The 21,971-nt window shown below is 45.4% G+C and overlaps 1 protein-coding gene across 2 annotated transcripts in view; it reads right to left on the reverse strand.

Annotated features, from left to right (window-relative positions):
* The window catches only part of CNIH3 (cornichon family AMPA receptor auxiliary protein 3), a 63,839-nt gene that overhangs the window by 20,141 nt on the left and 21,727 nt on the right, over window positions 1–21,971 (reverse strand). For both annotated transcript variants that reach the window (XM_018556517.1, XM_018556514.1), the window contains exon 2: window positions 2,861–2,929. In XM_018556517.1, coding sequence (XP_018412019.1) covers window positions 2,861–2,929 — 69 coding nt within the window. The remainder of the gene's footprint in view (window positions 1–2,860; window positions 2,930–21,971) is intronic.

Below are 21,971 nucleotides of genomic sequence, written 5' to 3' on the forward strand. Positions count from 1 at the left end.
GGGGGGGTCGTGTTGGCGGGTAGGGGGGCACATCAAGGAACCTGGCCTTGGGTCAGCAGAGAGAGTAGATCCAGGCCAGATTATATGGCGGAATTATAAAGAGGAATTCCAGGCAAATAAAATCTTACGGGGCAAGGGTTGGGTGCTCATTTTCTCTAAGAAACTACAATAACAAAGTTAAACTCACCTAAACCATGATTCTGACTTGCTCTTAGACCGGTCCCTTCAGCCTCACTCCCCCCCGCTCCAGCGGTCTAAGGTCCAGTGAGTCATCATGTCCTATACAGTCTATTGAATGTGAGGACGCCGAGGAACAAACCATCACTGGAGTGGAAGGGGAAGACAGGCTGCAGGGAGCTGTGTAGGATCAAGCCAGGATCATGGCTTTAACCTACACAGTTCCCTGCATGATGACTCACTGGACCTTAGACCGCTGGAACAGAGGGGGGTGAGGCTGAAGACACCGGTCTAAGAGCAAGCCATGATCGTGGTTCGGGTGAATAACTCTGTTATTTTAGCTCCTTGGAGAAAATGAGCACTTAACCCTTGCATTACATGAGTAGCATTGCAGTGCAGGGAAGCCCTATTTCAAAGGTTAACATTTTAGTTGCCCGTAGTTCTGCTTTAAGAACCTTCGATTTAGACATTAGTTACCCAAAACGAATGTTCACACGTAGTATTTGAGCTGCATATTTAGCAATGTACTGAGTTCCACTTTAACAGTCATACCAATTCTGGAACGCCTTGCAATAATCTATAAATATTTCAATAACTCATTAAATAAAAAGTGTGAAATACAGAAACACAGCAGGATAACAACAGGAGGGAAGAAAAAAAAACCCGACCGGTTTTATATATTACATTCGCTTCCTTAGGGGCCAGTGACTGCTTTATCTTGTCCCTTTTGCGATCTTTTGCCACACATAACGGACTGACAAACGCTATTTGTTGACTATGTGGAGGGACCTTGTCTCTAATAAACAATAGTAACTAGCTCTGTATAATATACAGTGTATCATTGCTGGGTAATTATGACGATTCCTGTTCATGGTAATCTCCCTGACTGAGGTACACAGAGATTTATTGTAGCAATTGGAAAGTTCTGCTATCAAACCCGTAAATCTACACCAGCAAATAATGATGATATCATCGAGTACGGCGGGCGCGGTGAATACAAATTAAAGTCAACAAGTTATAATACACTCTCCAGCCAAAAGTTATCTGTTGCTTTAATTGAACCTGAGCTACAAACAAAGGTGATTGGATTGGATTGTTTTTGACCCGCAACACAAGAGATCAACTGCTAAATTTGGTCAAAAACCTGCAGAATTTAGTTTGAGCGTTCTTTGAAATTCAGGAAAATTGTTCATCAAAGCATGCGATGGTACCATCAAGGACTTGACAAATTTTGCATGATATTTCATTTGATTGCCACGCCAATGCATCCAATGCGTCCAGTTCCATCATCCAATAGTCCTACCTGTGGATTCATGTTTTCCAAGCACATGCGCAATAAAATGAATACGATTTGTCCGGGCCGTAATCACATTCACAGTTAGAATTTCATTCTGCTCAGATAAGAATTGAGAAACATTTTCCATCCTTCTCCTTTGATTTTTCAGCACACTAAAACCCCGCACTTACATGCAATGTAAGCACAGGACAGCACTGGACACAGGACACCACTGGACACAGGAAGACGCAGGGGAGCACTGGACACAGGAGAACGCAGGACAGCACTGGACACAGGAGAACGCAGGACAGCACTGGACACAGGAGAACGCAGGACAGCACTGGACACAGGAGAACGCAGGAGAACGCAGGACAGCACTGGACACAGGAGAACGCAGGACAGCAATGGACACAGGAGGACACAAGACAGCACTGGACACAGGAAGACACAAGACAGCACTGGACACAGGAAGACACAAGACGACACAAGACAGCACTGGACGCAGGAGGCCACAAGACAGCACTGGACACAGGAGGACACAAGACAGCACTGGACACAGGAGTACACAGGACCGCACTGGACACAGGAGTACACAGGACCGCACTGGACACAGGAGGACACAAGACAGCACTGGACACAGGAGGACACAAGACAGCACTGGACACAGGAAGACACAAGACAGCACTGGACACAGGAAGACACAAGACAGCACTGGACGCAGGAGGCCACAAGACAGCACTGGACACAGGAGGACACAAGACAGCACTGGACACAGGAGTACACAGGACCGCACTGGACACAGGAGTACACAGGACCGCACTGGACGCAGGAGGCCACAAGACAGCACTGGACACAGGAGGACACAAGACAGCACTGGACACAGGAGTACACAGGACCGCACTGGACACAGGAGGACACAAGACAGCACTGGACACAGGAGTACACAGGACAGGACTGGACACAGAATAACACAAGACAGGACTGGACACAGGAGAACACAGGACAGGACTGGACACAGGAGGACACAGGACAGGACTGGACACAGGACAGGACTGGACACAGGAGGACACAGGACAGGACTGGACACAGGACAGGACTGGACACAGGAGGACACAGGACAGCACTGGACACAGGAGGACACAGGACAGGACTGCAACACAGGAGGACACAGGACAGCAAATGAGAGTTAAATAAAAGTTAATTGTTACAATTTGCATACACTTTAATGAAGCTGAGTGGATCCCTTTTGAGCCACTAACCCCCATTCCTATGACCCTGACATCAGGGGAATATACCGTAGGTCATGTATATCATTATTTAACCTGTATACTCCGACCAGCAACAATGAAATGAATCATCAGTGGTCAACAAACCAGAATATTCTTGCAAATAAGAGAGGCCACTTACCGCGTGTGCAGGATTACACTGGTCAATGGGGCTTTTGAAGTCTGTTCTTAATTCATCAAAGGCAATTATCTGCAAAATATGATTAGATGAGAGGAGGGCCGCAGCATGGAGCAGAGGACAGACACGCATTTTCAAAGTTAGTCTATTGGACTTTGGTTATTTGAAGCCATCAAAGCTTCTGTTTAATGATTTTGCTGTCTTTTTTTCTAAAGTGGATCTTTCAGTATCTTTACATGCTGGCAAAGAAAAAAATCCTGACGTGTCACAATATACAGCAAGAGTCTGTTTCCAAAAAAGTGGCACCTTTTGTCATTAAATGGTATCTGTGGTCAATAACTACCAATAAATATCTATTTCTATGCTGAATTTCCATAAGTTCTATCCCACTCCTAATAACTATATCTATCTAGAAGTTTGTAAACATATTGAAGATGCCCATAGGATATACTTCCTCAATGCACTGACATCATTTCCCTCAGCCCTGTGAATATGCACTTCCTTGTGTCACTACTCTCACAGAGCCGGCCTTCTGAACTACAACTCTTTACAGCCCAACTAAACTTTCAGTTTAAATGAGCTAAATACATTTCCAGATGCATCAAAGCAAAAGGTGTGCAAAGCCTTTAGGTGCCCATACACCTTGATATTATCGTACGAAATAATCCCGCGATCGTACAATAATCGCAAGGTGTATGGAAGGCGTGCGACCGTTTCTACTGTACGGCCGCACGTCTTTTGTTTAACGAGCATGTTTGAAAACCTTCTCGGCGGGTTTGTGGCATGCTCGGGAGACAAATGCCGAACAGGCCAGTGTGCGCAAGCCCGTTCAGCATTGCAGTCATCGGAAGCCCACCCCTCAGGGCGGCGGGCTTGCGATGATCGCAAGTACGATCTGCCTGTCCAAGATGGGCAGATTGTACGAGCTTTTAATTAGCTTACAACAAAAGTCTTGCGATGGTTGTAAGGTGTATGGCCGCCTTTACAGTTTGTTTTCTTTAAAAATCAGCCATAGCCTTAGTAGAAAAGCCTGTCCCCTGCCAGCATGCTGCAGAGAAGGACCATATCGTTTGTGGGGAAGCAGTGTTCTCTCTGCAGAGGTCCCACATTACCCCTGCCGAGTCAGTGCTAGTGGTATCCAATCAGTGAGGAGGAGGAGCTTTGCTGCAGAGCTATATCTCTGACTTAGCGGGGGGGTGTATAGGATTTCCCACTACTTCCTCTACAGCCTTGGTTCTCCACTGGTGGTTCGTGACCCAAAAGTGGGCCGCGACTAAGTGTTCAGTAAGTCGCTGTGTGCCTTCCATTTTTCTAGGTGAGAGGCTCCCCCGCCTCCCCCTAGCGCAGTACTGTCAGTTCTCACACCAAGCAGCCAGTCAAAATATGCTGCCCGGCGCCAAGTGTCAGCTTGAGGTGGGATGGGATGGGGCTATGGCAGCGAGGGAGTGCCATCCATACGTGCATTGCTTACAGCTCCCTCATGTGTCCTGTAGAGGTGCCTGGACCGGAGTGATGTCACATTCTGGCTCCCAGCACCTCTACAGGGCATGCAAGGGAGATGTACCTGCAATGCATGTATGGATGGAGCTCCCTCACAGCACAGCAGCCCACACTGGACCTCAAGCTGATGATCCATTCCAGTTCTCGTAAGGTAGGGAGACTGGGTGGACCTTAAAAAACATTTTTTTTTTTAATTTAATATTTTTTGACGTGTATATATGTGTGTGAAATTGTCTGTGAGTGTGTGAGACTGTGTCTGTGGTTTTGTGTGTCTGTCAGTATTTTTGAGGGCCCCTTCACACTAGTACCAGGCGATTAACGCACTGTACCAAGCGATCGCACCTACTAAGCATTCTGGTGTGGGAGGTGTGTTAGGTTGCCATTCATCTGACTGGTACCCCAAACGCACCTCCCACACACAGCCCGCAATGGAACGCACGGTACCCTAATTCCCTGCATTCCATTGCAGTGCGAATTGGGTCACTACTTAATGACCGAGGACAAATGTGGGTCCTGAGGTTACACAGGTTGAGAACCACTGCTCTACAGAAAGCTAAGATCCCACTCAGCCGCTGCTGGCAATGGACAGGCTTTTCTAGACAAGCTGTGGCTGCCTTAGTAAAACAAACTGGCACTGAGCACCTATTATTTTCATTCACCTGGAATGTATTAAGGTGATTTAAACTGGGGGTTTAATTGGGCTTTGAGTCTCAGATTCCCTGTTTGCTCCAAAGCAGGCGGCCAGAAGAAGACGATACATCATGTGGGTTGTCAGAGAGGAAGACATCAGTTCTTGTCGGTTGATCTCGTATCGCTGGCATGATACATTTCACCCTCAGCTGTTCCTTACTTATTCAACCATTGATAAAACAGTTTTCCTACTACTTAGAAGGAGAGCGGAAATGCCTGAGAGCGTCGAGCTACTCCAGCCCCATATCCCCCTTTATTTTCTTGCTCTATTTCCTCATTGATTGTCAACAAATCTGGCTTCACGCTGCGCTGCTAACACTCACATGGTAAAAGGTAGACTGCAATCAAATGCCAGCGGAACCTATTTAACTATTTCCAGACCAAGGGATGTAGACCGACGCCATGATTGGATATCTAAACCCCCATTATTAGTAGGCCGAACTAACCAAAGCTATTCATTTGTGCATTCTTTACAAAAAGATTAAAAGTATTAAACGTTAGCATGCGTACCTGAATCTGTCTCGGCAGAAGGGTACGTTCACACCAGATGCAGTGCGTTGCGGCCCGATTCAGGCTGGAACGCACTGCATCGCATTGCGGCCGGCTCACTTTTTTGTGGGGTAGGAGGGGGCGTGGCAGGGCATTGAAGTGAAAGGCATCGTAGCCACGCCCTTCAGCCGCAATGATATCGTCCGCATGGAATAGCAAGGCACATTGACTACGGTGCCGTTCACTTTAATGGCCCGCCACGCCCCCTCCTGCCCCACAAAAAAAGTGAGATGGCCGGATTGCAATGCAGTGTGTTCCGGCCAGAATCGGGCCGGAACGCACTGCATCTGGTGTGAACGAACCCTTAGCCACCCATAATCCCCTACCCAGGAGCACTCAGATTGGCAGAGAGAAGGGTAGCACTAGCAGACAGTTATGTTCTGCTGCCTTTTCACATGTGCTGACAGGAGAAGAGAGCAGAGTGACCAGAATTATACAGTAAAGGTGCCCACACACCTTACAATTTATCTGCAGATTTTCTGTGGTCAGATGAAAAAAGTGCAACAGATTGGCCCAGGTGGAGATTACTTCATCCACACAGTTAAGTGTAGATGGAGGAATCTGTTGCACCTTTTCCATCTGACCATAGAAAATCTGCAGATAATTGTAAGGTGTATGGGCAGCTTTACATAGGGGGTGAGGTGAGGTTGGATAAAAGCACAGGTCCATCAAGTTCAACCTATACAGTGTGTGTGTGTGTGTGTGTGTGTGCAGGGCCGCCATCAGGGGGGGTACGGACGATACTCATGTAAGGGGCCCAGGTAGCCTGGGGGGCCCGTCCGGGACCCTTAAATGAGTATCGGCCGACGGTAGTGACACAAATACACTCGGCCCTGTGCATAGGAACTTCTTTGTGTCACCGCTCTCACAGAGCCAGCCTTCTGAACTACTACAACGTCTGAACAATGTAACATTATCATTGCTTCCTGGAAGCAATGCATGATGGGATATGTATTCTTGAGAAATCACTCATCCTCATAGTTAGAGCCGACCTGTGACAACGAAGCTGTCACAGGTCGGCTCTATTGATCAGGAAGTAAGCAGAAACATGCAGCCGATCTGCTCACTTCCCGATCGTCTCCCTGCAGTGAGCGGGGACTGTCAGTCACCGATCCCCCGCAGGGATTCCCCTCCCCTCTACGGTCCTCCAGCGCTGAGTGGAGGAACGAATGGGGAAGGGGGTGGGCACAGCTGGCTCTGCCTCTAGATAGGCAGATTCCGCTGTCACTCACGCAGCTGGGTGGATCCTGACAGTAGTGTCGGGATCGTCCCGGCTGTGATGCTCTCAATATATGGCGGGCAATAGCTTGCTATATACTGAGCTTTGGGTCACAGGAGGAGGTTAGCATATGTCCTCCCGTGACCCTGAAAGAGAACTATGGGGAAAAACACTTACCCCATAGTTCCCTTTTAATCTAGAGATTAGATGGCAAGCAGGCTGCAAACTCACTGCTGGTAGGGGAAGCTGAGTTACCTAGAGAGAGAAAGTGAAAGCAAAACTGAAAAGCTAATTTTGAGAATGGATTGCTCCACAGTGCCTGCAACTACGGAGGTCAGCTAGGGCCTTGTAAGGGTTTATTTACTGCTTGCTAAGAATAATGTAAATATTTGAATGTTTATAGCCCGGCCATTCTAGTCAGGGTACATGTGTATGCAGACATTCATGCACATCCTCAGAAGTGTGCACACAGGTGCAGCCAATAGGACAAAGCGAAGCTGAAATGCGCCCATTACTGGGCGCCTGCTTTGAAATCACCATTAGAGCCATGTCACACTAGCAATTCTGTTTTATTTTACTGTGTTTACTGTTGCTGTTTATGATGTAGGATTTCTGAGCTGGATGAACTCAAGTTCTTTGCATTGAGTAGTAGTAACATTGTAAGGCCTCATTCACACGGACGAGCAAAGCCGAACAGCGTGCACGTTCATGCAGAAATTGCGCCTGGGAGTGACAGTTGGTGTGTGTGAAAACACCTTTACAACTCAATGACAGGAAGCGGCTGCACACTGCTACATGCCGACCTGAACTTGCACATCTGTAAAGGTACTGATGCATGCCGCTGGACACACACAGTCTGTGGGGGGGGGGGGGGGGGGGGTTTCATACCTGTACAGATGTGCAAGTTCAGGTCATCGTGTAGCAGCGTGCAGCCACGTCCTGCAATTGAGTTGTACAGGTGGCTGGACGCACCAGCTGTCACTTTCTGCATGAACATGCACATTGTACAGCTGTGGGTATCCATGTGAATCAACCCTCATTGTTACTCAAATCTCATCTTAATTCAACTTGATTGTGTAAAATTCATTACACAACAAAATACTCACATGTGATTCTGAACAGTAACTACAATTTCATATGTAAATTTAGAGAAATACTCCACTTTTATGCATGTAAAAAATTGTGTTTTTTTAAATTCTTTCTTATGTGTAACTTACATTTTTTTTGTAACTTACATTTTTTTTTTTTTCCTATTTTTCTTTTTTCACTTCACTTTATTGCTATCACATAGGGGGATAAGAAACCTCCCTATGTGATAGCAAAGAGGATGTTACAGGTCCTCTTTATGGAGACATCAGGGGTCTCCAAGGCCCCTTATGTCATTTAGGGACCCCCAAAAAAGCTGATGAAGCAGAGATCTGCTTCATCAGCTTCTCTCCAGCGCCTGAAGCTGGAGAGTGACACAAGAATGCGGATGTGATGTAATATACATCACTTCCGCATTCTGACACCGGAGAGGGGACTGGAGGGAGATTGTGTACCAATCTCCCTCTGATCCCCTGTCACAGAGATATTATGCTGGTCCCAGGCTCTCACGGGGCACAGCGGAGGCCGGGACCTGCGTGACAGCAGGGGGGATGCAGAGGAAGGGGCGGCATGGATCGGCACCCCATACAAGCGATCCGCTGGCTCTATAGCCGGCGGATCGCTTGTATGTTAACAGGCATCGCTGCCTGTTTTAAAATTTTGTCTGTTTCCCGCTCGCGTGCTCAGATCTAGAGAGCTCCCAGCCGGCCGTTTTTTTACAACGGCTGGCTGGGAGGCTGTTAAAATAATAACTGGTGATCCTGCCATGTTCAGGTACTTCCTGTTATGACTCAAACTGTAGAACCAGCACACGATGATCTTCCAAAGAAATTCAAACTTTTTTCCACCTGCATCTATACAAAGAACAAATCTGACGTGCTTCTGCCTTACTCGGCCTCAGTCATAGCTATGACTAAGGCCGGGTAAGGCAGAAACGCGTCAATGGTTGTTCTATGTATAGATGCATGTGGAATAAAGTTAGAATTTCTACAGTTTTTGAGCCTATTACTCCAGAAGAGAGTCATCCGTGCACCGAGTGGGGATTGTGGGGACGCATGATAGGGGTGAGCTGTGCGCTTTGTGTTTTCAACTTCCTGTTATGGTGTGGCAACTGTCACCCAACTGTGCTCCTGTGTTGTCACCCTATCACGTGCTGCAGACTACAAGCACTGTGCCGGCATGCCCTCCCAATAGCAACATCATGAAGCTGGTGCAGAGCAATATTAAGATAAAGTCCATATACCCATCACACTCAGAACCGCTGTTCCATCAGTGAAGAAATGGGGGCCTCGGATGTCACGGGATGGCTACCACCAAAATATATAGATGCCGAGATAGACATCGGCACTCCAAGGCAAGTCAAGTACGCCTATTTATTCACATACATGTTGCAAAGCAAAAGCACTAGGTGCAGAGCAATGACACACAACTACCTCTGAAGAGAGTTCATGTAGACAAGAAGTGGCTGAAAGAGCCTGGAAGAGATCAGCAGCACTGAGATGCAAAATTTTAAATATGAGCCAATTGTTGAAGATACACTAGAGGGAATTTATCAAAACTGGAGCAGACAACAAAATCTGGAGCAGATTTGCACTGCAACCAATCAGCTTCTCTGTCTCATTTTCAAATCTTACCTGAGCAAACTGAAGAGAGATCCTGATTGGTTGCCATGGGCAACTGCTCCAGATTCTGTAAGCTCCAGTTTTGATCAATTCCCTCCACTGTGCTTTATCAAACTAAACCTCCTCCAGATAGGGATTAGTTCTACGTTCAATGCGCCATTTTCATGTTTCGCCGCGGTGTATCTTTGAGTGTCTGAGCGCTGACAAGAATTGGGAAATAATTGGAAAGCACTGTAAATTTCATCTTGCCGTTGTGCCGTGTGAAAATATGGTAATACACAGTGACAGGGCAAATTTAATAACGTGTTACTATGAAACAGCAGGCATTTCCTGCGGCGCCACATAGTTACTGAAATATTCAGACTTTGGAAAACAAATATGTTTAAAAAACATTCTGTTACATTGCAGAGAAACGAAAACAAATATGTGACTTTTCCCAAACAAGAAAGACTTCTCAAACCCCGGAGAGATTTGTCAGCATTCCTTCTGATTTCTAACACCGGCTACACGCACACAAATTGTTTTTTTTATAACTTGATGCAACAAAGATTGAGGGCCCGATCACTCCATCCAGGGTGTTCATTGCACAGTGCCATGGCGTGAATGCACTGGATCACATAAACAAAGCCTTCCTTCATTCTGGGGTGGGAGGGGGCCTGGTGGAGCCATTGATGTCAATGGCACCACATACACGGCCTCCTGCCGGCGGTTCGATCGCCCGCCCTGGAACACGTGGTACCGCAAGGCCCTGCGTTCCAGTGCGGTGCGATCACAAAAAATCGTGCATGCACCAATGGCACCACCACGCCCCCTTCCGCTCAAGAACGCGGAGAGGCTTTGATTATGCGATCCAGTGCGTTTATGCCATGGGAACGCACTGGATGGTGTGAATGGGCCCTGAAGAATCTGTTACAATAATGTTCTCCTTGAGGGATTTCAGGACTGAGGATGAGCTTTGGGTTCAGGTTGACCATGAGTTTGACCCAGAACTCAAGAACTCAGCTTACTGAATGGCCAAATGATTTGGCCAGTTCGCCTGCTTGCTGAACCTCTGCCTGCATCCCAGAAACCAATGATGCAGTGGGGTTTAGCCACTAGTCAACCAATGATGCTGTGCGGCCAAGCCACCAGTCATCCAATGATGCTGTGCAGCCAAGCAACCAGTCATCCAGTGATGCTGTGCAACCAAGCCACCAGTCATCCAGTGATGCTGTATGACCAAGGTACCAGACATCCAATGATGTTGTGCGGCCACCCACCAGTCAACCAATGATGCTGTCCGGTCAAGCCACCAGTCATCCAATGATGCTGTGCGGCCAAGCCACTAGCCATTCAATGATGCTGTGCATCCAAGCCACCAGTCATCCAATGATGCTGTGTGGCCAAGCCACCAGCCATCCATTGATGCTGTGTGGCCAATCTACCAGTCAACCAATGATGCTGTGCGGCCATCCACCAGTCAACCAATGATGCTGTCCGGCCAAGCCACCAGTCATCCAATGATGCTGTGTGGCCAAGCCACCAGTCATCCAATGATGCTGTGTGGCCAAGCCACCAGCCATTCAATGATGCTGTGCATCCAAGCCACCAGTCATCCAATGATGCTGTGCGGCCATGCCACCAGTCATCCAATGATGCTGTGCGGCCATGCCACCAGTCATCCAATGATGCTGAGCGGCCAAGCCAACAGTCATCCAATGATGCTGTGCGGCCAAGCCAGCAGTCATCCAATGATGCTGTGCGGCCAAGCCAGCAGTCATCCAATGATGCTGTGCGACTAAGCCAGCAGTCATCCAATGATGCTGTGCGGCCATGCCACCAGTCAACCAATGATGCTGAGCGGCCAAGCCACCAGTCATCCAATGATGCTGTGCAAATAAGCCACCAGTTATCCAATGATGCTGTGCAAACAAGCCACCAGTTATCCAATGATGCTGTGCAACCAAGACACCAGCTATCCAATGATGCTGTGCAAACAAGCCACCAGTTATCCAATGATGCTGTGCAGCCAAGACACCAGCTATCCAATGATGCTGTGTGACCAAGCCACCAGTCATCCAATGATGCTGTGCAGCAAAGCCTCAAATCAACCAATGAGGCTGTGCAGCCAAGCCACGAGTCAGCTGTAGCGTCATAGGTTGGCTGGTGGCCGAGCCGTAAAGCGCCATTGATTGCTAGGACACAGGCAGACACACCATAACAACCGCTGTGCCCTGCAGCCTCATAGGATGTTAAAGGACAGGCAAACACTGAAGAACTAATTTCTTTCTCACTCTGTTCTCTCCTCATATGTGTGTGTTCATTGTGAACACCTGAGTACTGCAGCACAACTAATTGACTGTTAGTATTGCTTCTCCCTCTCCCAGCCTGCGCTCTGCTGTGCAGGGATTGCAATACCAGGTCAAATTCAAGTACTTACACTGTTTGCATTAAAAAATAAATACATTTGTGCATTAATGATCTTTTATATCTGTCTGAAGTTTAGCTCTAAATGAAGGCATTTGATGTCAGTGAGCTGTGCAGGTCACCAGTGAACATACAGTAATATAATATTCACTATTCAAGTCAACAAAGCACAGCACAAATAGAACCAGCAGATTGTCTTCTGTTCCAAAAAAAACCCAATGATGTTATTGTGTTCTCACAGAATTAATAGGCTGCATGTTATTCCAGCAACAAAAGAATCAGCTGCTCCATGTACAAGTGACAGGTGCACTTTAAAGGAGCTAAAAAGGAATCCTAAATTGAGATGACACAACTGCTTATTTTCACGATTCCTTTTTTTTTTTTTTTTTCCTCGGGCTTAAAATAGCAAGCTGAGCAATAAGACTGCAAAATCGTTCTGAGGTCTTCACAACTTCATCTTCTCCAGCAGACGGAAATATAAATGTTCAGGTTGGCATTTTGGCCTCATTAAAAACGTTCCCTTTTTTTTTCCTGGGACCTCTAATGCAATTCAGCGCTTGCAGCAATTCTGTATTCAGATTGGGCTCATCTGAATAATGTGTTATTGTTGTGCGTTATCACCTGGGACCGGAGGATCGCCTTCAGCTCTAATTGTTATAGCAATATTTTATGTCCTATCAGTAAGAGTTAAGACTACAGAAAGGTGCTGGAAGCCCCAACGACCTATCAGAAAGGAGATTTTATCGGTATCGCAGGGATAAATGATAGAAAACAGGGGTCAGCCCATCCAAACTGATATTTTTTTTTTTTTGGTGGATGCTGGAGAGTTCAACCACCTGACATTTACTTCTATAGCTCATGGCTAGGATATAATAGAGGGAAAAGTTACATTAAAATAGATGTAAACCCTAGCTGAATGAAGTGTTGTGTATCATAAACAATGGCCATGTTTTAAATAGCATACTTGTTTTCTCCTTTTTTTTTCACCCTATTTACATATCGGTGCTGCTGATCTCCTGCTGCATCTTGCAGCCACTTTCTGTCTAAATGTAATCAAACAATGGCTGTATAGCATTCCTTAGGGCGGGTTTCCTGGTAGTGACAACAGTGGATCATGCCTGCCTAATGTGTGCTACAAACCACTTGCAGTCTCAGTCTCTCGTGTGACAGGGTGACAAAGCAGGAATACAGGTGAGGGAGAGAGATAGAACGTTGTCACCCTATAATAGGAAATGTCCAGATACCAGTTCAGATACCAGTGCCGATGCTTGGAATTTCACAAGTACTACCAGGGTTGCAGCGGTTGCAGCTGGGACCTGGCTCTGGCGCTCCACCACTGTCCTGAAATCATTAGTCTGTATTGTTTTAGAAAAACTGTCACATGACAATAAACAAAAATGTATCAGTACTTGGATCTGTGGGTACTTAGACAAGTATCAGTACTTTGAAAAATGGTATCGGTGCATCACTTATATATATTTATAAAAAAAATAATGCATTAAAATGGGGATCTCCAAAGGAGTTGGCAGAAGTTCCAATCCTTTCTATACCCATCAACAACCTATATACCAGACAGTGGAACCTTCCCCCATTTGAACCCAGTTATGCTGGCCTTCCACCTAGGGCATTGTCCCTACTCCTGGCCTTACTAGGACTCTACTAGTACTAGTGACCCTCTCTCAGGTCTGCACATCTGTTGAGCCCATTGTGAGGTATTCCCACTCAGCAGGTATATTATGCTGATGGAGTATCCAAGACACATAAAAAAACAGGGACTGACTCCTATAACTAAAATATCACTTTTGGGTGGACTGACCCATTATTGGCAGATGTGTACCTACAACTTTGATCACTCAGGCACAAGCTGTAGAAGCCCATCCAGCAGCCAAATGAGCTCAGCATAAATTTAAAACACACTTCGGGTGCAATAGGTGCAATGCATATACATGTATCGCCGTGGGCTGGCACTGGTAATTTTAGTCATAAGGCTTAGTCCACAGAGAAATAAGGTAAATGGTGTATCTGGGCTGATGTTATATGCCCTCCACCAAGGGTAACCAAACTTCAGCCCCCCGGCTGTGGTGAAACTACATATTCCATCATGCATTTGCTTCTGAGAGTCATGCCTGTGGCTGTCAGAGTCTTGCAATGCCTCATGGGATTTTTAGTTTCACCAAAGGCTGAAGATTACCTATTTCTGCCCTACACTGAAGCACTAGTCGTACAGCATAGTGTAGTTGACCTGGATGGGTACAATGAGTGCCTGACCATGTAGCTCACTGTGTTCTGTAGATTAGCAACAGAAGCATGAAGAGGCAGCAAAGTAGGGCACATCCCCATCTATTCCAAAAAAAATACATATTATTTTGCTGGATATTCAAACTGTCCTGCATCAGAAGCCTCCAGTCCCTCATTGAAAATATGCAGCATCTGAGAATCTTTATCCGTAATGGGCCTTCCTCAAGGAGCACTGAAAGTCAATGACCCATCAGTGTTAGAAGTGGGTCAGACATTGCAGGCAACATTTAGGACAGCACAATGCAAAGACAAATAAAGCCTTGTCTTTCAGGTTGTTGCACACTGAGCTATTTGGTTCAAAGAGACACTTGATGAGCCCACTAGGTTGCATCATGCGTTGCACAATACTGTACAATGTGTCGGGATGCCGTTCATAATGAATAGCACTGGACATAGAGCAGGTGTCAATGGGCTCTTAAAGGGGTTCCTTGGGGGTACTTAGGTTTACATTTTCAAGTGTGATACATAGGGGCCAATTTATAAATCTTCTGCCCAGCCACATGCTGGGTGAATATCGTTTGCACAGCATTCCTGCCACTAGATGGAGCCGAAGAGCAAAGGAAACTCCTATGCTCCTAGGCTCCATCCAGTGGCGGGAATGCCGTCCAAACGGCATTCACCCAACATATGGCTGTGCGGAAGATTTCTAAATCACCCCCCTAATGTGTTCATGTAAGAACATTTGACTTTGCTTTTCAGGTGTAATATTTAGTTGCATGAAGCTCATAAGTGTTTGAAAATTCTGCACCAATTTTAATGCAAGACTGTTATCACTGAAAGTGAATCCCAAATTTTGGGTCGTTACCAGAACAGGAATAAATGGGAAATCTTCCAGTGGGGACGCTGGTTTTGGTAACCTTGCTGACGACCAGAGATTTCCCCCTTGCTTCTCCCCAATGGGGACACAGATGGCAAAAATGTATATGCGTTTTAAATTCATCTGAAGTTTAGCTTTAAAAAGGGTAATTAACCCCTTTTGTTTTAAATTTGTGATGCCTAACACAGATGTCTTCTTAATACAGATATATTCTTAACACCCTCTCTTCTGGAAGTCAAGACTGCAAAATAAGATGCGCAGTTCAGGTTGATTCACATCACACAGCAGGATTGCTTCCATTACATGAATAGTTAATGTACAGAGCAGAGACCTGCCTGTATTTATCAGGAGTGTGGGGCTGCGCTGCGCACACTGTGCACCTCATCGCCGCATAATTCCATCTGATTGCAATAAACGTGCTATTTGTTTACATCTGTGACAGCGAGAGGCTGAGCAAATGAAATGTATAAATCTCAAGGGCATGCAAACAGTGTTATCGCCAACTGTGTCTCTGTTTTGCCATGGCATGCCGAATCGCTGCTGCTGGAAAGACAAATAGCATCTTATTATTTTATTATTTATACTTCCCACTTGTTATCATCTGCGTATAAAAGATTTAGAGGTATACCCTTGTACATTGCTTTCTGTAGGTATAGATATACAGTACATTTACCCCAGAGACTGCCTATCATTTTCATATTCACCCCAGCATGGCCTGCAAGTCCTTGGAGTCCTGGACCTCACAATTTCTGAATCTATGGAAGGGAATAAATAGTTTTCTTTGTACACTTTGCTTACTTTAAAGTAGCATTTTTAAAATGTATCTTTGATGCAGATAGGGTCCCGAAACTGCTTCTTTTCCTCTGCAGTACAGCTCCATGTTCTGCAGCTATCTTCCCAGTCAATGGGTTTTTGGAAACTTCCAGCTGTGTGCCATTGAGCCTTAATTGAAGCCAATTGTTGCAGCCAATTGTCGTTTTAACATCCTTCTCCCCCCCCTAGTTATCAATACTACAGGGGTGATGTAATGATATAGCATTCTATTGGCCCAAATAGCGCAGCAGCTACACCCTCACCAGCTAATCCACACGGACTTCTTGGACATGTAGTACCTTCTTCACCGCTGTTCCTGCCATACCACAGGATAGAGAAGAATGGGACCGGAGCGGTCACACGACCACTATATTACATTCCTAAAAAATTTTTATTTAGCTAGAAATGTAAGATAAATAAAAAGCGTACATTGTCCACAGGTAGGGTAGGGGACTGGGGTAAATGACTACGTTGATGCCTGGTGTCTACGTTCTGCTTTAAGTCCGGACTGAAAGAAAACATTTAAAAAAATAATTTTTCTTTTTCTTAATTAGGTAAATATTAAAGCTCCAGTCAGATATAAAAGACACAAAATAAGCTCTGTAATCATTAAATGACATGCGAGTACCTGAATTTGACTTGCTATCAGCCTCTTGCAGTCCCTGCACAGCAGAAATCAAGGAGGAGGTGTTGTGTCCCACATAATTGTTCCATAAAGTGTTATATTGATGTAGCAATATAATCTAATTAATATATTAAACTTACAACAAGAGGGAATGGGCTGCAAGTAGCCTGTTTATTTTTTGAAGCCTTTGCTATGTTCCCCTGTTCCCCTCCAGTTTGGTGCTCGTTAGTACAGTCCCTAGATAGACACTCCCTGCTCCATTATCAATTCTTATCCCAGAAACGGGGCTTAGGAAAGTCATTGTCTACTCTTCTTCCACTTCAAAAGACTGGAAAACACCTTTTTTATTGCTCCTATCTGAAGCAAAACTACATTGTATTCAACTTCTGTGTCTTATTGAAGATTTAACGTATTTGTGGACACAGAAGTAAAAAATACCCATAGGCACTCTTACAAAAAATAATAAAATACCTTTATTATATGCAAGAACCTATATATGTTGCTTCATAAGTTGTAGATAGTGTATAGAACAGTGGTTCTCAACCTGTGTAACCTCAGAACCCACATTTGTCCTTGGTCATTAAGTGGCGACCCACGTCGCAATGCAGTGGAACACACGGCATTAGGGTACTGCACGTTCCGGTGCAGGTGTACGAACTGTGGGTGGGAGGTGCATTTGGGGTGCCATTCAAATGAATGGCAACACACCACCCACACCAGAATGCACGGTAGGTGCGATTGCGTGGTACAGTGCGTTAATCGCACGGCACTAAGCAATTAACGCACTGTACTTTTGGGAATGGGCCCTCAAAAACATTGACAGACACAATCTCACATACTCACAGACATTCTCACACACACATACACACTCCAAAAATGTTTTATTTTTTAAAAAATGTTTTAAGGTCTACCCAGTCTCCCTACCTTACGAGAACTGGTAAGGATCCTCAGCCTGGAGTCCAGTGTGAGCTGCTGTGCTGTGAGGGAGCTCCATCCATACATGCATTGCAGGTACATCTCCCTTGCATGCCCTGTAGAGGTGCTGGGAGCCAGAATGTGACATCACTCCGGTCCAGGCACCTCTACAGGACACATGAGGGAGCTGTAAGCAATGCACGTATGGATGGCACTCCCTCATGGCCATATCCCCATCCCATTCCACCTCAAGCTTACACTCGGCACCGGGCAGCAGATTTTGAATTGCTGCTTGGTGCAAAAACTGACAGTACTGCACTAGGGGGAGGCAGAGGAGCCTCTCACCTAAAAAAGTCGAAGGCTTGCTGCGACCCACTGAACACGGGGTCGCGTCCCACCAGTTGAGAACCAAGGGTATAGATGTTGCCGTTTCAGGCAGTGTGTTACACTTGGTATAATAATTATGTTGTTGTGGTTTATACACACTGTAACATGCTGTCACAATTTTGTACTGGTTGAAAAATAAATAGCTTATGCAATAATTGCACTCATCCTTAATAATTTACTACTTGCCTTCTGTCCTGTGCCCTGCACAGGACAGAATGAGGAATTTTTCCATTCATGCTCATTAAAGTACATTTAAATTCAGCATGAGCTTGTCTTTTTTAGCAGTAGGCATAGCTTAGGGTGAAGCATGTGTTCAGGGGGTTAACACCAGACCTTCTGATTTTCTCTACCTATAGGCTTCTAAAACGTAGACCTAGCCTGTGCATGTCTTAGTTGCCAATAACATCCAATCTGGACCAAAAGGCATAATTTGCCTATCATTGCCTACTTTCCAGCCCCCTCTGTGTCTAATAACGGAAACAGATATCCCTTTGGATACCTGGAAACATTGGAGAAAAATATAATCTTCCAAAAACTTCCCCTGTATGTATGGTCTGGTCATTGTTGTTGGGTAAGGATCTATAACCCTTGAATTCATTCTTATTGGATGACATAAGAAAGAAAAGTTGCAACACTATGAATCTTGTAAGCCTTCCACACCATGATGTCATACTGTTTTCTGCCCATGCATTCACCCACTGGAGCAAAGTAAAAGGAAGAAAATCATGCGTATGCATCAAGTTGGTCTTGCACATATTACATGGGGCAACCGATGCTTTTCCCACCCCAATGTCCCCTCTCAGGAACAGAATATCATAGGAGAAAAGGGAGAGACTTCCATGCTCCCTCTAACCAAAAATACTGGATATTTTCGTTGTTCCAACAAGCAAATGGAGCGGCAGAGTATGAATATAATGAGCACATCCCTTACATTACCTGATGGGGGCAGTCACTGTAAGGGGCACTCTTATGGGGACAACAAATGTAAAGGGTGCACTCTGAAGGGGACAACTAATGTAAGGGGGCATTTTGATGGGGACAACTAATGTAAGGGGCATTTTGATGGGGACAACTAATGTAAGGGGGCATTTTGATGGGGACAACTAATATCAGGGGGCATGCTGATGGGGACAACTAATATAAGGGGGCTCTCTGATGGAGACAATTAATGTAAGGGGTCATTCTGATGGGGACAACTAATATAAGGGGGCATTCTAATGGGGACAACTAATGTAAGGGGGCTTTCTGATGGGGACAATTAATGTAAGGGGGCACTCTGATGGGGACATCTAATGTAAGGGAGGATAATTCTAATGGGGACAACTAATGTAAGGGGGCACTCTGATGGGGACAAATAATGTAAGCGGACATTCTAATGGGGACACCTAATGTAAGGGATCATTCTAATGGGGACAACTAATGTAACAGGATATTCTGATGGGGACAACTAATATAAGGGGGCACTCTGATGGAGACAACTAATGTAAGGGATCCCTCTGGTGGAGACAACTAATCTAAGAGGGAATTCTGATGGGGACAGCTGATGATGACAGCTAATATAATGGGGCACTATGATGGGGAGAACTAATGTAAGGGGGCACTATAATTGGGAAGTCATAGCACAAACCTACAAAATGAGAGTCAGACCTCTGCTGGAAGAAAATTTTACTCTTCAAACCTCCTTGAATTTTAATTCAATACCCCTGCTCTAGACCTACAGTATGTGACCTTTCCGATTATCCACCATTACCCACACTCTACCCACACACCGTTCACATCTGTGGGTAGCAGCAATGTGCACAAAGACATTTATTTTTGCGCACTGCCTTTGCGCACCAATACACGTGTAAGACGAGCTGTGGTGCCATTCATTGTTAATAGCACCCTAAGGCACCTTGCTACACCATGCATTTTCATGTGTGAAATTGCACCAAAACGTAGGGTAACAAAGTGTCATTCCTTTTGGTGTGGCGCATTATGAAAAAAAGGTGCATAGACTTCTTTGGTGCGATTGCTGTGCATAAGACACCTCATTGAAATGCACAAAAATGACCATACACATGCATGTGCTGTCGTACCCGCAAAAGTGTGAATGGGAGGCAGTGTGTTAGCCCCTGTTCTAGGACCGTAACTACAGATCACGGGGCCCCATAGCAAAAATTTGATGGGGGGGGGCCCTAATTACCTCTATCTGAGCTGTGAGTAACAATGCCAAGATCCCAAAGATCATCTTGTGCATCTGAAGTCGTCTGTACCCTGTAGACTTTACAGAGTTGTTGTCAACTGCAACCACTCCAACCCTTAATGATACAGTACTGTATTATCTTCACATTGCCTCAACAACCTAATGGGGCTCCCTTCCACCCCCAGGCCCCATAGCAGCCATCTGGGCTACTATGGGTATAGTTACGCCACTGCCCTGTTGGTCCAACTTGTGCGGGTCCAACAGCGTGTGCACATGTATGAATATAGGACAGCCCATTCATTTCAGTGGCCTTCCCTACCCATGACAAATGCACCAAATAAATCCCTGCACTAAATCTGGCCACTTCAATAAACGCTTGCACGGTTCCCTCCATTACACCAACTGCAGGAATTCACAAACCCAACATCTCAGATGTGCTAAATAATGTGGGCTGACCTCTGGAGACATGGTGGAGCAATCCTCCCTGACATGTACGGTTTTACAGATTCTGGAATTGTCTCGTTTCATTATTGAACCACAAAACAAATTCACGGCAACAAGAAAGTTCACAAAAGCCAAGAACTGTCTGCGTGGTGAGGCCTCCTGATATAATCCGATTAGTCACAACTGATTATTCTACGAAAGAGACGATTGGCTGAGTGTATAAAAGAGAACTCATCATAACTACAGATTTTGCATTTACATTGTCACATTCTGAAGTATTACACAAATTGCTGAATTGTGAGCTCGCTTGGTGGGAACTTATGACAATAAAAGAGCAAGAACAGTCAGCTACCGGGATGACACAAGTCATATAGATATCACAGAGGAGAAGTGACACTGTGTTACCTTCAAATGCTGATCACACCATCTCCTAAAATCACACAGTGCATAGAACTTAATAAGTGTAGACACTAGAACTATGGAAAAAAGATAACTCCTTTACCAGGAGAGGCACTGTCACTTTGCAGGACATAAACAGTTATAAAAAACAGAATTGGGAAGAATTTGAGAAAATTCAGTAACTCGCAGTATACTGAGCTTAGGGTGACGGGAGGACGCTAGTTTGTGTCCTCCCGTTACCCTAAGGAGAACTATGGGGAAAAGCCCTAACCCCATAGTTCTCTTTTAAAGAACCACTATCACCTTGCCCATTCAAGCCCAAGTGACCAAACCTTTGCAAAGATGCCGACCTGATGCAGGACAGTAAGTAGTGGTAAATCTCTCCGTAGTCGTTACAGCCAAAACGTTTTGCTGGAAAGCAATGATAAAATCACTGAATTGGGAAGAATTTGAGAAAGTGTTGGTCTTTTAGCGCTCTGGGTATCACCAGGACAGGAAGTAACGGTAAATCTCTCTGTAGGGGGTACAGTCTAATCATTCCTCAGTCCATATAAAACAAACAAACAAAAACATTGCTAAAAAGTCTTAAAGAGACACTGTCACCTTGTGCATTCAGAACCAAGTAACTAAGTAACTGTGCCTCTGTCTGTGTGTGTGTGGGGAGTGGGGGACTCCATGTGTGTGGGCTCTGTGTGTGTGTGTGTGGGGGGGGGGGGGGGGGGGGTTTTTATTTTTTGGGGGGGGGGGGGGGGTATTTAATATTTATGTGTGTGTGTATATGTGTGGGTATGATGTATGTGTGTGAGTGTATATGTGTGTGGGTATTTGTGTGTGTGGGGGTATTTAATATTTGTGTGTGTGTGTATATGTGTGTGTATATTTATGTGGGTATTTGTGTGTGTGGGGGTATTTAATATTTATGTGTGTGAGTGTATATGTGTGGGTATGATGTGTGTTTATGTTTGTGGGTATTTATGTGGATATTCGTGCGTGGGTTATGTGTGTGGATATTTCTTTGTATGTGTGTATGTGTGTGAGTATTTATTTGTGTGAGTATTTATGTGTGTGTATATGTGTGTGTGTGTATTTATGTGTGTGCGTGTGTGTGTGTATTTATGTGTGTGTGGGGGGGGGGGGGGGGGGGGTTTGGGGGGGGTTT

Source organism: Nanorana parkeri, unplaced genomic scaffold (assembly GCF_000935625.1).
Source record: "Nanorana parkeri isolate BGI_ZX_2015 unplaced genomic scaffold, ASM93562v1 scaffold240, whole genome shotgun sequence".
Taxonomy (NCBI): Eukaryota; Metazoa; Chordata; class Amphibia; order Anura; family Dicroglossidae; genus Nanorana; species Nanorana parkeri.